The 17,741-nt window shown below is 43.3% G+C and overlaps 1 protein-coding gene across 1 annotated transcript; it reads right to left on the bottom strand.

Moving 5' to 3' along the window:
- Nucleotides 1-1,192: 1,192 nt before the first annotated feature.
- On the bottom strand, nucleotides 1,193-11,481 carry faah2b (fatty acid amide hydrolase 2b). Its single transcript, XM_080792530.1, has 11 exons — nucleotides 11,125-11,481; nucleotides 9,624-9,706; nucleotides 8,923-9,059; nucleotides 6,961-7,170; nucleotides 6,316-6,435; nucleotides 6,007-6,142; nucleotides 5,286-5,403; nucleotides 4,362-4,481; nucleotides 3,753-3,864; nucleotides 2,763-2,951; nucleotides 1,193-1,501 (listed from the first exon to the last, which is right to left on the bottom strand). The coding sequence occupies exons 1-11, from the start codon at nucleotides 11,326-11,328 to the stop codon at nucleotides 1,326-1,328; spliced, it is 1,605 nt and encodes a 534-aa protein (XP_080648656.1). The 5' UTR covers nucleotides 11,329-11,481; the 3' UTR covers nucleotides 1,193-1,325.
- Nucleotides 11,482-17,741: the final 6,260 nt, after the last annotated feature.

Here is a 17,741-nt window from a genome sequence, read left to right as displayed (position 1 = left end):
TGCGCAACCTAACAAACGCACATTAACTGTATATATGATGATTTGAGTACAGTAGACGGACCCCCCCACGGTAACTGTCATTACTCAACCGTTTCTCACCCTGCCTGTGGTGCTGTGGGTCTGGAACATCTGGGGACCTCCCGGGGACCCCCACACGGAGTTCCACCACTCACTTCACACGGGTGTAATTTTTTTATTTCCATCTTGTTAAAAGCCGGTTAAAAAGCAGGTTAAAAACAAAGCGGGTTATATAACAAATACCCAATGATCATTTTCTAGGGTATAATAGGCCTACAATGGCACTGCCTCTTATTACACTGTATATTTTATATGTTGTGAAAGTGATGTGAATGAAATGGACACCGCCTTAATCTGTCTCACACCCGTGTGAAGTGAGGGCCGCTCTTATCGTACATTATGACTCAGACACTGACGTAAAACTCTCTATTGTCATTGGGAATTTAATGTTTGTAGGATGAAAGTGGAGAAAATCTACACTAATGGCTGAATGAATATTGGAGGGGCTAGCGCCCCTCAAAAACGCCAGCATAGTAAGCCACACCATTGACAAATAAATGTCATTGCTCATATATATATATATATATATATATATATACAGTAAGTTTAAATGTATAAAATCACAACTAGTCTTTGTGGGAATCCCTTTTCATTGTACAAAAGTGCTAATTTGACCTTTTAGTGTATGGGTTTATTGCCACCTCAAGGCCCATTGATGATATTCTCCAAACCAAATAACTTGTCTCATATGGGTGATCTTTTTGTGCATATAAAGGTGGCATTGGTTTATCCTAATCCTGGGGCTGGCAAACTTGCCTCTGTTTACAATTTGCAATTTAGGCATTTGGCAGACAAAATCACTCTGGATTAAGAGCCTTTGCTAAATGCCGAAATTGTAAACTGAGGCAAGTTTGCCAGCCCCAGGATTAGGAGATGGACCAATGCCACCTTTTTATATACACAAAAAGATCACCCATATAAGCCTCCAGAACAAGGTTGTTTGGTTTGGAGAATATCGGCTACAGGCTTTAGTTTAAAGTTAAACATACTATTGGTCCAACTGTCATTAGACCAACAACCTACCTCTAACCCTAACCGCAAGCACGGGAGCAGCGCTCATGGAGGTGCTGGGTTCAAAAAGTGACGGGAAAAGAGAAGGGAATCTGCCCACTCATGCTCCAAAAGGTTATTTATTGACGACGTTTCGAGCCAAGGCTCTTCATCTGGTCAAAACTGCTATAAAATGCTATCTTCTGTTTGAATTCTGTATGTGTTTACTTGTACACGTCTTTGTACAGCACATTGTTTTAGTTGGCCCCTGGGTCCCTCCATCCTCCAAAGGTCTTCTCCAGGTACAGAGCCATGGCCAGGGGCAGGTGGTCCTGTAGCTTCCCAGCCACTACCTGCACCCCCATGGGAAGCCCCTCTTCGCTCAGCCCCAACGGGCACTGGGTCACCGGCAGGCCCAGGATATTCATTATAGCTACAGAGACGGAGATGGGGAAGGATTATACAAAACACATTGAGATGACCTGCTCTTCACTCTACAGGTACGTACGTTGCCAGGGTAAGTTAAGATTCTTTATACATTTTTGCCTGTGCCTTCAGGACAGACTGCTTCATGTCATGGCATGCACATTTATTATTATTATTATTTATCATGCGAACTGAGCAGGATGTCTCTGTCTCAGGGCTCATCGCCATGATGGCTTGTGAATGTGTGGACATTTTTGTCAAAATTCAATTTGGCGGACAATGACACACATGAAGAGATAGCCCCAAATGACTATAACAGGTCTGTCACTGAGAGTGTACAAATGGACCATTCCATTTGTACACGTCAGTGTCCACCAGAGGGTGCTGAAAACAGCTCAACACACCAAGTGCTCCTTGTTTTGTGCAGTATTGATTTCACCCAGAAGAGAGACTAGATATATTTCCAAATCCAACTTACTGTTTTATTGTGCACAGAGATAACAATAATAAGACCAAAAGCATATGTAATGCATGCCGGTGGTCGACAAATATCTTAAGTCATTTTAAAGTTGTTTTCTTTTCACAGTAAATTCCACAGTAAATGTGGGTTTCACTAAAGTTGTAAGAATGGTGGTTATTGCCTAACCACGTTCAACCTGGTGTCCCTATACGACCTATACCCTATTTTTGGCTTGTCATCATAGGTTAACATTTAAACCGGCAATGTTCTATCATCATAAACATTTTCAGGAAGAACAAATTAAAAAAGCTAAACAGTATCCAGGTCTGGTGAGTCGCGGGCGTGTGCACGAAACGAGCATGCGCACAACAAATTCACAGGACCGCACTCAATAAAATACGCTTGCGTTGTCTCACTGCTCCCCAGTGCTCCGCGCAAAAAACGCAGGTCTCATTGAAAATGAACTATAGGTGCGTTATATCACTTCATATTTGAAAGGCCCTTTAGACTTCTCCCCCGATTGTCAGAATTCATATTACATTATTGACTCAGTCTACGTTTGACCTCTAAGCTAAGCTTGTATTCTAAATAGCTGCCGATAAGAATTAAACACAAAGGTGGGCTTTCACCATCTGGCATTGGCTGAAACGTGTGCCCGGCAAAAGGCTGATTTTAGAACCAGGCAAAGGTTTTGTGGGAGCACGGTCTTCTGGGTCCGTATGTACAGAGTTAAATAAACCCTCAGGATTGTTCCGCGTACAACAGTATACGGCACAGTAAAGGTAGAGTAGACAATGACGTCACTGACCGGTGTAGGCAAAGTCGAAGGGTCTCAGCAGCGGGTGGTGGTGCTTGGGGGCCACGTTTGGGTGCGTGGGGTAGAGGAGGACCCCGTCGGTCCCCAGCAGTGCCTCCACCTCCGCCTGGAGCTGCTCCTTCTGCTGAAGGAGGAAGGACGGAGGCTTGCCTGCATGCGTCATCTCCACCAGGGCCAGGCCTGAAGGTGTTAGACACACACACACACACACACGTACAGAACAGGTATAGTCGAGTGTATGAGTCAACTTGTGACAAATTAATTAATTCAAACGACCATAAAACTATCTGTCTGTAGACAGAGTGTTGTTACTGTTGTGACTAGCATCATGACTGTGTTGATAATCTACTGGTTCCGACTTGACTGTCAACACACACACACACACACAGCCTATTTGCCTACAGACTTGCCTACAGTAGGTACTTAACAGATCACGCACATTGATATGTACAAGTTGCGTCTGCAGCTTTTGTAGCGTGGTAAAAAGAAAAAAGGTGCGAATGGGGCAGCTAATGATTTTTTGTTGTCGGAGGAGCAGCTTCTTTTTAGATATCTCCGTCAGTTAGGCTTTCAGCAGCCTAGCTGGGCATAAACTCCGTTGACTGGGCAACAGACGCTGGGTTTGAGGATGCGTTCTAGTGTGCATGCACATGCACGTACCGGTCCGTGCCGTATACCTGCAAGTGCGCGTGAAAGAAATAGTGGTACCACGCAGCGGTACTGCATGCTACGAGCATGACACCACTGTACTAAAGTTTAGTACAGCAAATGTATTAATGCCATTTTTAATCCTAAAGCCTGAGTTATACTTTGCTTTCAAAACCCCTCTGAACACAGATAGAACCTGAAAGTTACAATTTAAGCTCGTATCTATTCTGTTCATCAACATAGATTGGAAGGTGTATAGAGAGTATTTAATTATCAGGATTAGGATGCCCGTGTATGAATTTGAATATACTGTGTTGCATTTATGGTAAATACCTATGGCAGGCAGAGTGTGCACCGATTTCCCCACCATCCATTTCAGCAGCTCCCACAGGGGCCTTGCTGGTTGCCCTGGCTCTCCCATCCACTCTGCAAATGGTCGCGGATGCTTCAGCGCGCACACACACACACATGTAAACATAAACATACTTGGCTGGAGTGATGAAACAAAAAAATAAGAAGACAAAATTGGAACTGGAAGGCAATAAGATTTAGCTGGTACTCTCCTAATTTTGAAAACCACCTGAAAATGTTTTTTCTGTTCATTAAAGAGCCGGAGAGATAGAACTAGAGATAGAGATAGAACAAAACAAAACAAAGAAAAAGTTATTATTTTTTTTATCATTTTTATCCCACGATTTTGCAACCCAACGAGTGTCAATTATATGTAATCCCCAAAAAAAACAACACTTACTAAGCTTGAATTCATGGTGTATTTTTGTAATTTTGGTCTCGGGGAGACTCCACATTTCTCTTTTTGGTCTCAAGCTGAAAAGGTCACTGTGTTCTACACTACAGGTTCTGTCCCAACAAACGAGATGCGGCAGGCGAATTGGCGTGTTGTGTTGCGGTACTCAGACTACTACTCCAGGTCCACCTACGTACCTTGCCCTCCTGGTCCGGCAGGCCCATGTAGGTGACCCAGATCCGAAAGCTGTGTTTGAGCCCCGGGAGACGCACCTCCTGGACCTCCAAGCCAAGGTCAGCTTCCAGACGCTCCACCACCTGAGGAAACAGAAACACCTCATGAGGGCTGCCTTCACGAGAGAGAGAGAGAGAGAGAGAGAGAGAGAGACTGTCTGTCTGTCTGACCCTCACACAGAAACTATGCCAAGGGAGAGACACATGACATGAGTATTGCTCTGGACATGATCATGATCATCTGTATCATTCTACGTCTTTGTTTTTTCCCCCCGTAAGTTAATGCCCTACTTATCATACTACTAACGGCATCATACAAAAGTAGATACAAAAGCTTGAAACGCTTTGATCTTGTCGAAATTGTACTTTCAAATACTTGATATTTACTTAACTATACACTCTTTGCATTATGTGTCAATTGTGTCAATTGCCATGTGGCACCTAAGTCGACTGAATCAAATCGTTGGCTTAACCACATGAACCCTATAGCATCACTATTCTGGGCATGCCATAATTAGGTTCCGAGCATGAATATTTGGCGAAAATTTGCTGATAACTTGTAGATCTGCCATTTTCGACCGAAGCAATTTGGTATGCACGGAAAACTCGAGTGTGCCAAGAATACAGCCCAATTCTCTCCTAATGAACCCATTCTGGGAGGGAACCCCTTTTGGTGTTAGCATTATGTTATGCTTTAGCTATTGAAAAATAGCAGATCTACAAGCTCGGTGGCGCGCTACGAGCTTGTAGGTCTGCTATTTTAGAAAAATCGAAGAGCGACTGACATAGAAGACATTTTTTGAATCTGATCTGGGGTCAGAATGAAAACTGTCAGGATGTAGAAGAAACTTTTAGAATCTGATCTCAGGTCAAAATGGGTTAACCCACCTTTCTCTGGATCTGAATGAGCTGCTTGTTCATAGGAGACACCAACACTGAACCTCCATCATGCGGGATGGTGAAGACCCGCAGCTTCTTTAGGTCCACACCTGTGGATAACGATAGCCTACAAACACACAACACACACACACACACACACACACACTTTATCTGTATGTCTTCATGATCAATTTGCATCAAATGATTGTTTAATCAAGTTTGAAATATTTCAGCAAAGAGAGAGAGAACAGAAGCATTTATGCATACAAAGGGTGCCTTCAATACCACATACTGTCATGTACAGTTAACCTATTACAGCAGATTGTTTTCATAGGCCTGCAAATGTGTCAGCCTTTAACATAATTTGTAAATGTACAAACTAGACATAAATTATGCATGAGAAAAGTGGAAAATGTAGTTACATTTCTACTGTACTGCACTAATTAATTCAGATATAGACAGTGGCCTCCCCCTGGCCAGCCGGGACGGGACGCCCGATGGAGGGGAAAGGAACTGGTTGGAATAACGTGTTCCTTCCACAGGCTACGTCCAACCAGGGAAACTCCCCCCCCCCTGTCAGGTGTAAAGGAGCGACTTGGACACTCAGGCATGAAGGAAGCACGAGTTCAAGTCCGTTGCTCTCCCCAGGTTGGCGGAGGGTGTGTAGAGCCCAGGATCACATTAGATAATTGACACGGGGGTGAAGAATGGGTTACAAAACGTGTCTTACATTGTAGCATTGGGCCCGGCCATGATCTTCAGCATGGGCACCAAGTCCTCTGCATAGCGACACATGGGGCCAGTGCTGTTGTATTCCTCCTGTCTCCCAGTGAACGTAGGGTACAGGGTGTCATTGGACACCACACCTGCAAAAAGACACATCTAATTAGGGAGAGCCTCCTAGATTCTAGGACCTATATAGAGCACATCATTTCCACTGAGGGAAACTTGACTCGGTTACGCTCACATGCACACACATGCATGCATCCATTATAATTGCATTCACTATGGTGTACAGTACAGTATGGTGTAAACTCACCTGGAGTGGTTTTATGGCCAAATATCCCGTTGAAGAAACAGGGCATACGGATACTGCCGCCGATGTCTGCGCCCATCCCGATGACGGCGCCTGCGGCCCCCAGCAAGCTCCCCTCTCCACCTGGAGCAGACGGAGAGAAAACGGTAACTCCTCTCACTCACCACCTCTCCCTCTCTCTCTCTCTCCGTCTCTTTGTATTTGGTGAGATTTTCACAGCGCTTTTGCTCTCTTGCATGTTTTTAATGGCTGTGTACAAAAATACATACAGCTGTTCATTTCCTGTCGCTGTTCATCAGCGGTGGTGCTGAACCGCTCAACAATCGGCGCATGTGGAGCGACGTCTCCTGTCCTTGATTTACGTTTTCCATGACTATGCTATACAGCTGCGGCCTGCAGTATGGACATTACACATGGCCTCTAGGGCTACTATTTTGTTATGTTCCACAGTTAAGGTGTGAAGGATGTCGGGGGGACGTTGCACGCTGCTGGTCATGGAGAAATTATTCCGTCCAAATGTCGCACTATTTTCACGAAACGTTTGTCTTTTCATGACGAGCCCCAGAATAACGGAGACAATTAACTATACAGTATCTAAACGAGCACCTCCTTAGAATCCAAACTACTTGGGTATAGTTGCTAAGTAACCTGAGCTGCCTCCTGGTACCCTCTCCAGGTCGTATGGGTTGTTGGTGATGCCGTACAGGTAGTTGTTGGACTCGGACCACATGCACAGTTCGCTGGTGTTGGTGACGCCCAGCGGGATGGCCCCGGCTCTCTTCAGCAGGGCGACCGGCGGAGCGTCTTCTGCAGCCAGCACGCCGCGCCTGGAGAGCAGCCCCGTCGTATGAGGCATGCCTGGTAGAAAAGGGAGAAACGACGCCAAGCATTTAAACACGGGTGAGTCTCACTAAGCTGGAACTGAGCGATCTGTACAGTTGTAATAGTTGTAATAGTACAGTTGTACAATTGTAATTTTAAGTTTTGGTGATTCGGTGTCTACTTGTGTGGGGGGTGGGGGGCATCAATATTTATTATTTTCTGAGGCAGATACCGACATCTGATTATTTCCCATCAGCAAAGAGTTTTAGTCTAAATGTATGTACAATATTAATTGGTTACATTGTTCAGCCATGCTTGTCTTGAGATAATCAAGCAGTGTCGTCGGTATAGGCCAGGGGAGTTACAACACTTCAGGACTTGGTTTTGTAAAACAAACATCTTGGGGAAAAGAACACACAAACACAAGTGGTGTACACTTAAACGCTTTTGAACATCATCCACAAACATATCGGAGTGATACCAATTGAGCTTTTGTCGTATATTAGAAATGGCATATAAACACCATTCTAAGCCAACTATATGGAATGCACTTCCTATCACAGTCAGAACTGCAGCCTCACTCCCAATCTTCCACCGTAGTCTGAAAACCCACCTCTTCAGGCCCGTAGCACTTGCCCTAGCCTAGCCCATTAGATAGCACTTTATGTAGACTTGGATAGTATTTTAAACAGACTCATAGCTTGTTACGTAGACAGCACTAGAATTGCATTTTATGTAGTCATAGCACTTTATAGTACACATGTATAATATATAATATAGTATAGTATGTATAGTTTACATAGATACTACACTGTTACGGTCTTAGTTTATACATGATTCATGATAACTACTTTCTATATATGTGATGATGTATGCCATGCTTTTGTTTTTGCTTAATGTAAATCGCTCTGGATTAAGAGTGTCTGCTAAATGCCTAAATTGTAAGCTACTAACTAACCAGAGATGAAATAATGTTCTCAAAAACTACCAGGCAGAGTAGTGGAAAACCAGGCATCAGATGAAAAATCACACCTGTGTGAACCAAGTGGTGCAACTCCCCTCTCTCTCTCTCTCTCATTAGAGACACAGCTACCCCTACTACCCCTCTCTCTGTTTCTGGCGCCCCCTACTGCTATTAATAAGTAACATACTACACATTGCAAGCTGGTTGTAGAAGTGGTTGCACCACTTAAAAAGGCAGGCAGAGAGATGAACTGACGGTCTCAGTCGGAGTTAAGTACAACAGAGCAGAGCTAGCCGCGGCCATGGGGTGGGCCCACGGGAGCACGGACTGCCTGGTCGCTGGACGCGGCCAGTCAGCTAAAACTACCGAATCATTGCATTTTCGCTAGGCTACTTAAACAGATTTACAAGCATCATGAATACAGTGTGTCTTTCTTCAGATCAACACGTGGCATGGAAAAATACTGCAGAAGATCTTATCTGCTGTCTCCATTGTGTGTTTTGGTTCACACCTAAGGCAAGCCACAAAGACTTAGGAACAATAGGATTGCAAATGACTGTCCTCGGGAACCTCTGAGTTAAGCTTCCCAGGCCAGACATCTTCTCACCCATGATCATTGAATAAGCACAAATGTAGTTGCCTAAGTATTATGAATATTGGGCCCGGACGGTTAGCTCAACCATCTGGGCACCTAGGCTGCTGAGCCAGCCTGACGGCGTGCCGCTGGTTCGACTCCCAATCTTTCCCCTATCTCTCTCCCCATTTCCTGAAATAATAATGGGAATTGGATACAGATTTAGATAGGTCAGCAGTTATAGCTTTACCCTGCAGGGCGAAGGCCTCTTTGACAGAGAGAGGGACACCCAGAAGAGGCAGTCTGTCCTCCAGGACCTTCTCCCCACCCGTCTCCTCTACGATCAACTTGTCAGCCTCACCTGCCTCTCGGAGGGCAGCATCAAACCTATATGAAGGAGATGTGGAGGAGAGAGAGATAAAAGAGAGAGAGACAGACAGGTTTTCAGTCCCTTTCTTTTTTTTTTGACTACATTTTTATCCCACGATTTTTGTAACCCAGTTTTCTTTTCACCCAGTGCCAACCATTTCAGTCCCTTTCATATGATCTGGGTAACAACTTCTCAAGTGGCCAGACAGACTATGTAATGGAAGATGGTTGCTTCTAACCTCTCAGGAAGCCACATCACTTTGTCTCCTTTTCGAGCACGGGTGAAAACACTTCAAGGACATTAAATAGGCTCATAATAACCGAAAAATGTCATGATGAACTACTAAATATTTGTTGTTGTAACAAGCACTAATTGGGAACTGTGGAAAAAGAACACAAACTACCTTCAGGTTTGTGCTGACATAAACTCCTTTATTGAGTCAAGCCGTTCAGAGGAGTATTGTAAAGCCCTATAGTTCGCTAACAAAGAGACACTTTTGTGGAACATACCTATAATGACAGACTTTATGGCCCCCAAAATAGGGATCCCAGCTTGAAAGTGGCTACCTTCATAACACTTGCCTGTCTTTTACCATGGCGTTGATTAATGGGTTGACTTCCTGAATCCTGTCAATATAAGCCTGCACCACATCCACACTGGACACCTGGACAGAGAGAGAGAGAGAGAATGAAAGATTACATTTTTATTTCCGTGCCTTGTTATAAGTGTGTGTGTGTGTGTGTGTGTGTGTGTGTGTGTGTGTGTGTGTGTGTGTGTGTGTGTGTGTGTGTGTGTGTGTGTGTGTGTGTGTGTGTGTGTGTGTGTGTGTGTGTGTGTGTGTGTGTGTGTGTGCGTGCGTGCGTGCGTGCGTGCGTGCGTGCGTGCGTGCGTGCGTGCGTGCGTGCGTGCGTGCGTGCGCAATGAATGTTGCTTTTGAGACAAAGTAGTGTATCAATATATAACTATAACACTCCTTGTAAACTCCTTGACCTCCTTGTAAAATAATCCTTGTAAACCCTTGACCCTCCACAATCTCTGTTCACCTTAGGAGCCCTTTGCATTAAACTAGTTGTGACCGTGCATTAATTCCTTTAAAGGTTGCATGACATTAATTTTTATGTTTTCTTTTAGGTTTTATGACCTCAATTACGCCCCAAAAAGCCTGAACTTTGAACATTCAGTGGATTTTCTGTGGTCTGGGGGTTTTCTCTGGGGTACTCCCTTTTTCTGTGCAATTTCATCATGAAATTTCAACTTCCAAGTAAATGACATCATTGAGGCCTCATCATAGGCTACCACGCAGGTCATTTTCTCAGTGTTATATATTGACAGCCCTGTTTTGTCCCTGTGTGTTTCCCGTCATGCCCTGATGTGTACACCCCCCCCCCCCCCTTCCCTGTACATGTACAATCTATGTTCAAAGTAAACAGTGAAGCTACATTCCACAGCTGTCTACAAATTAAAGACAGTTCACTTTCCTATACATCCTATACGTAAATGCATGATCAATGATCCCTGGTGCCTGACCACATGCAATTCCTTCACAGACCACCAGTGGTCCATGGACCACCCCTGCATTATCGGTTAATTATAGGTAATTATAAGTAAATTGACTTTTTTATTTTTTTTCTAATATCATAACTTATATTATTATTATTATTATTATTATTATTATTATATCCTATAACTATATATACATTACGAGTTTATTCTGTATTTCTGGTCAAATTATTGATTACTTATTTGTTATTTCATATAATGTCTGTGGCAAAAATGAAATATTGATTCAAATGTGCATCATCACAGGCTGGCATGGTGATGATCCCTATATGGCTGCATGGGAACTTCCATGCAAAAGCGCAACATACAGGCTATATAGGCTTAAAGAGCTTTAAAACTAAACTAAAGCAAATCATGCCCCCTCCTCCCCGCTATTTGATGGTGATGTATAACTATGTGCATATTTCTGTACATGTAAACATTGTCAATAAACATATCAATCAATCAAAAAAGAAGAAAGAAACACACACACACACACACACACACACACACACAACACACTGACACACATGTACTACAGACCTCTCTGCGTCGAATCTTGCGTGCGAGCTGCGTGGCAGACAGTGTGAGCAGCGGGTTTGTAACAGGTGGGAGCTTAATCCTGGACCCCGAGCCCGAGGGCCGCCGCCGCCCCCGGGATGACAGGAGCATGAACAGTCCATAGAAAAAGCCCATGAGGGCCCGCAGGAGCCATGCACGGACCACCTCTAGACGAGTCAGTGCCATGATGTAGAGTAGACAGTCAATGAAACCAATTAACTGATTGAACACTTATTGAACAGACATAATCTCAGTTCAAGGCGTCACAAGAACAAAGGCCTGCCGCCTGTATCATAGGAGTCATATATACACATCTACTACCAGGTCCAATGAGTAGATATCAATTGTGAGCAGTGAGCACACACAACAACTCTCTGACTGTACTCAGTCTGAATTTCCATTTTATTATATTCTTAATGGGCGTGGCTAGCGATTCAGGGCTGGAGCCAGCGGCTACACGACAGAATGAAAGAGAAAGACGTCAAACTTTCCAAAGTTCCTCAATTCTGGAAACTACAGTAGCAGAGACAGCCTCCGCTGATGGGACCCAATCAGAACGTTTACAGTTACAGGAATTACAGTTCCTCTGAGCTAGGCGGGTCTACCTCACAGCAGATGACCAATGTATGTAAACAACTATACATTATAACATTGCTTAGTTTAACCACTTACATTACCAATAAGACAACAAGTCTACAGATATTATTTTTATTTGTGTTCTCCTAGCTGGAACTGAAAATCACTCCTCTTTGTTCTGATTTGTCTTTGGATACCCTCTTCCAGTATAGACGATAAGCTAGTAAATCACGATTGACGTACACGTGTGTGTGTGTGTGTGTGTGTGTGTGTGTGTGCTTCCCGCGTTTAGCGCCACCATGAGGCTGATTTGAAAACTGTCAAGTTTCATTTCTTCCTCAGCCTATAGTGGGAATAGGCATGCACTGCCAACAAGTGGTGAAGTGGTTTGCCATTGATTGCAGTTGGTTGATTGAATTTAGAATCTCAAGAAGGGGGAAGTGCAGCATGATTGTCTGGTTGAGTCATTATTATTAGGACATTTTACCAGTAGTAGTCAACGGTTGAGAAATAGTGTGATGTATACACATGGGATGCATAGCAAGTGTTAACTTACAAAAGCACTAATCTTAGCCCCCAGTTCCCCACCCAACACAACAGTGGTCCCAAGGTTGATTCGAAGTCAGGGTGGTGGTCCCTCGTTCACAATCAGTTGATAACCCCTGCTTTAAATCCTGGCATGCTCTTTTTATCGTTATCTAATCACTCATCATGTACGTACAGTACATGTACATGATAGTTTTGAGCTTTTGACTCTTTTCTTTCTGTTTCCATTGTTTCCATTTCATGCATGACATCTACTATCGAAGCTACCGTACCAAACCAAATAGTTTCAGTTTGATATGGTAGAACTTGATCTCCTCCTGACCTCCAGTAACACTGTCCTCTGAAATAATAACCTCTATAATAACCATATGACACGCACCCAGCACCTAAATGGCTGGGTGCGTGTCTGATAAGTAGTACTGATAAGACCCAATTATTGAAACCACAAATATCAAATATGGAATCTTTAACCCTGGCATTTGGGCATGTCATTATAGACCTGTAAATTGACACCTTTCCAGAATGGAATTTCCAGAACAATGGAGGAGGGGGATGAGCCATTCATTATCCATGCATCATTTTCTTTTGAACAACAACAACAACAAACTGGTTCTAAATGTTCTCCTTTGACAAACAACATTGATTCTAAATGTTCCAATATGAGAAATAAGGTAAAATAAACATTAAATAAACATGGGGCGAGATATCCGTGCTTTGGGGCAAGATATCCACGCTGTGGGGCGAGCTATGCACGGCTTGGGGCGAGCCATCTTCACTTTTTGCGGGGGCGAGTTGGCAAAGGGGCGAGATGACCTGTTACCAAATGAGGAGACTCCTGGAACCGGCACTGAGTACAGAAGATAGGACGCTCCTCCACCCGGACCCCTAGGGGGTACGGTGTTTATTACCGCATCCCCACAAAGCACAAAGGGCCCTGTTTTCTAGCAGGCTAGTGTAAATGACTTACAATCCTGTCTAAACACATTCTCGTAGTAGGTATAAGTCACACAGAGATATCCTTGCTGCGGTATCTAAGGACAAACTAATGCAATTTGAGTAACACATTTAATTGTCACAGATTCATGACTCACAACTCACTCACAACTCACTGTGGGTGCAAAGTGTTGTGAATTTGTAGATCAAGTTACAGCCTACAGTAACACTAAATCGCGCAAAACAACGATGGTGTTACGCTATCATTCCAGCATGCACATGTTGGAATTGAGAGAGTTGGAGAGTTACAGCACTTGGACTTTGTTAAATTATTGTGTCACACTCACGTAAAGTTTAATCGAAGATTCACCAAGGCACTTATAAGCAGGCTACAATTTAATGACCAGTCTAAACCACTTTTCAAGTTATCATATAATTGGTCCTTAATGTTCATTCTAAAATGCACATTCATTTCTCAATCTGTGTCTCATAGGAATTAGGAAGGGTAACCAAAAAAAAGAAAAAAGACATTTAGATGCGCATTATCGTGAGAACCATGGCTTCAATTATCGCATTGCAACTTTTCAGAAATAGAAAGAAAGCCTGCTTGGATTCCCCATAGATGATGTCACTGGTGGACGGGTTTCCGAACTGGCCTGCCCAGTTCCCACACAGTCCACAGCCCTCCTATGGTAAAGTGGCGAAGTGGTCCTCTAAGCCAAGGCCTCACTCACACCTTTCGATCTAGCATACAACATTGATGCATGCTAGATGTAAACAAAGGGTAAGTGGTAAGTGGCCCCAATGCCGTACAACATTTTTGTTGTACAGCTTTCGGCTGTGTTTCGACTGCCCCCCCTCCCCCTCATACAACAAAAATGTTGTGTCAAACCATGTGACTCCCATTGGAAATGCATTGCGAGCTTGCATCAGTAAACAAGTCTCATGCATCCGCTATACATCAATCTGTTGTGAAGGTGTGAGTCAGGCCTAAGGCTTCAGTTTGGTAAATAAATGCATTGCACCTCCAACCTGCAGAAGACTTTAGGCTATCTCTGCATTTTAGAACCAAGTTAATTGAACAAAACAAAACATTATAATAGCTATTATAGTATTAGTCAGACTCATCATAGACCTATAACTTAAGCTATACATGCTGAAGTTGGCCACACGGTGGCAGCATTGCTGCATTTAAGCGTCATTATTATGGCACCATCATTAGCTAATCAGAACACGTAGAACGAGTGAGAGAGAGAGAGAGAGAGCGAAAAAAGGCCTCTGCAATGCAGGTCAGTGGGTTAGCAGCTATTCCATACGTTTGTATCTGCTAACCCAGCTTTTTGTCAAGCCATCACCATGGATTCCTGCCATTATACATGCAGAATAATTCAGGCTCAGCTGAATAGATAGGCTACAGCCAATGTAATATTGAATTGGGCCTCATTTAGGTTTTGGCACATTTAATCACTTTGAAATGATACTAGTTATTTCAATAGTGTAGCATTGTAGCTTTAGACAATTGGATGCAATTGTCATTGTACAACTTCAAGATGATTTGTATAGCATATAGTCAATATCTCATTCTCATATACACTAATTTGATCTTTACTCTTCACTATTAAAGCAATAATATCCTGATTACCTGACCAAACTCAATGTCATTTGGATGCAGTTGGCATGTTTTATATATTCAATGTATATCCTGTTGTATATAGATTCCTAATTGATACAGGCCTACTGTAACATGTAAAAGCAAGTGTTGGAATGTATTACATCAATGTGAAAAATTGCATTGGTCTATATCTATAGGCTAGCCATTAGTGGTTTTGCCAATGGGACTGACACAGAATAGGCTATGCATTCATTCTATGGAGCAGGCTGTTCATTGATCTATGACTACGTCATTCTCATTCAGAAGAAGGGACTTCATTTCATGCCTGATTTTGAGACAGATGAGAGCTGCTAAAACAGTGTGTTAGTGTTGGGGGTGGGGGGGGGTCAGCTCACTTTAAAACCACTCAAATCCGAAAGTATTTTCCTCCATTTCCAGTAAACTGGAGGGAAAAGCAAATGTTGGCATGAGAGAACACTGACCTATATAATGCAACCCCAAAAAAGAACAGAATGAGTCATGCATTTTGAATTGAGAAAGGCTTAACCACTTATTCATATATGCTTTGTTGTAGCCTAACATCAAGTATGTTTGACATATGTTTCCTATTTTCACCTATAGAATAGGGTGTGGTATAGAACTGGTGTGGTCAATGAACACTATAGGGTACATCCATTCCACAGTACGAGCAGACCATGAAGGCTAATACTTTGTCATATGACATGTTGGACGCTAAGCTTAACCATGAACCCTATATAGAGTCCTTATCCTGGGCACGTCATAATAGATGAACATTTAACAAAAATAGCAAGTTCACAAGTGATTAGGTGTAGAAGAGGAACAAGTATAGACCCTTCAGGGATTCTGGTCAACTATAGGGTTTAAGTCGAGTGATTCAGTCAAACATAATGCACCCATCTTAGCTCAGTGCAGAGAAAAAACAGATATTTTCTTGTAAGGTGAAACCTGCCCACACACTCAGGCTAAGGAACTACAGGGCATGTAGAGACAGGAGTGAGAATATGTGAAAAACAGTCCATTGTATCCCCAAAACAGGCTACAGCGACACTGTTGCTGTCTATAGCAAAGTGCAAACGGGGAATACGGCTGAAGTTAACCGTCTGCTGAAGTCCAATATTTACCGATAGGCCTATCATGTCCAGTATATAGTTTCTTTAGAGTGAAGCATTGTGGTCACTGTGTCAGACTCATAACGCTCCGTCATATTTCATGGGTGTTTTTTAATGCTTTTGTGACCTCACAGCCCCTCAGGATAACATGATATGGGTCAGTCAGTCACTGCAAATACACACACAACACCCATGCAAGCGTGCAAAGATAAATACATGCACACACACACACACACACACACACACACACACACACACACACACACACACACACACACACACACACACACACACACACAATACAAGAGAGTATGGCTCAGGGGTCTTTTTGCATTGACTTCTTTCCCCCTTGTCATGGGATAGCCACCATGAGGCCGTCATCCTATAGTTCATTATGTTGACTCTCACGTACAACCCCATAGCTCTGCCTTCATCACACATGAGTCAGGCCTTATACTGTAGTTGAGCTATACTCAGAATCACCTTTATTGTCACATCACACGATTACACGTATAAGATACATTATTTTGTGTTCTCAATATATTCAGGAAGAGGTAGAATATGGTAAGAGAATAGAGAAGAGTTAAAGGAATATAGAAGTCAAATAACAGGAAGGCACAGTCAAATCAAATATACACAAAGTCCAATATACAAAAGGTGCATGATTAAGAAACACTATGGAAGGCAGAATGCTTCTTGTACACAGGTGGAAATGTACAGTATAGATAAGAATAGCAGGAAGGGCCATCAAATCTGAGTGTGCATTAGTATTTAAATGAAACAGATCAGATAATATAATCACGTCAAATAGCATAGCAGTTATAAATTGCTTGGGTAAAGTGGCATTGATAAAGAAAAACCGCAATAAAAAAAAGCAGCAGGTAATGAGTCACCAATCTCACCATCTCTTGTGTATGATATCAACTAAGTATAGTGTTAGTGCCGTAGCAGAGAATGCAGACATAGTCATATCATGTGTATTAAGTGCTTATATGCCTAAGCGGCACAAAGAAATTAACACAATCTATTCTACACAGTAAATATAATTTCTATGCGGGTCCATAAGGGATCCAGGCAGCACCCTTCTGGCTCAAGGCCTATAGGTCTACCTTTTAAGTACTTTACACAATTCCCTCATGGACAGGAGCACTTCCCTTTTGATCCACTTTCATGCATTGCCCTGGTGACCAACCTAGAGTCATGTGTCTCTCCCATGGGCGAGGAAGGGCAAGGGCATCTGTGAATGTATATCTCTTTATATATGCATTATGCAGCGTCTGTGTGCTGTATGCGTTAATACTGTACAGCCACCCCCATCTCTTTGGCTGCAGGCCTCCATCAAAGAGTGGGGGTACCATGTGGCACCCGCCCCTCTCCCCCCTCCTCCCTTCTTCAGGGACAGGCGAACGTGTGAAACAGCTGGTGCGGTCCGAAAGCCAATTAGAGCTCCCTGGCCCCCTGCCTTGGTGTGCCCGGGACATGCAGCCTGCTATAGGCCGAGCTGGGGAATCGGCAAAGTGTGGTCGTTAGCGCCTGCCGAGGGCATTAACAGGGAGCCATGCTTCTCCTGGTCTATACTATAGCAAAGTCAGATGGGAACCAAAGGATATTGATTTTCTGGGGCTGCAGTTCTATATAGTCTGCGGTTAAACAGGAATTACAATTCCAGAGTTCTCCTGCCCTGTTAAGTCTGATTTGTGATACACTTATACATGTTAACCAGGCACTGCCCAGAGCGAAGGATAAAAACCATAAAAACCTATACTTCTCCTCTCCCCATGTCGGACACTAATTTAGGACAT

The sequence above is a fragment of the Protomyctophum bolini genome (assembly GCF_963924005.1).
Source record: "Protomyctophum bolini genome assembly, chromosome: 20".
NCBI classification, from domain to species: domain Eukaryota; kingdom Metazoa; phylum Chordata; class Actinopteri; order Myctophiformes; family Myctophidae; genus Protomyctophum; species Protomyctophum bolini.
The sequence above is the reverse complement of the archived record's forward strand: the minus strand, read 5'-3'. Positions and strand labels throughout refer to the sequence as shown.

Coding starts and splice junctions, on each gene's coding strand:
- faah2b (XM_080792530.1), bottom strand. CDS start 11,328: ATGGCACTGACTCGTCTAGAGGTGGTCCGTGCATGGCTCCTGCGGGCC. Junction 3,865..4,361: donor TGCCGGACCAGGAGGGCAAG/GTACGTAGGTGG, acceptor TGCGCGCTGAAG/CATCCGCGACCATTTGCAGA. Junction 2,952..3,752: donor GCACACTCTGCCTGCCATAG/GTATTTACCATA, acceptor TAACACCTTCAG/GCCTGGCCCTGGTGGAGATG.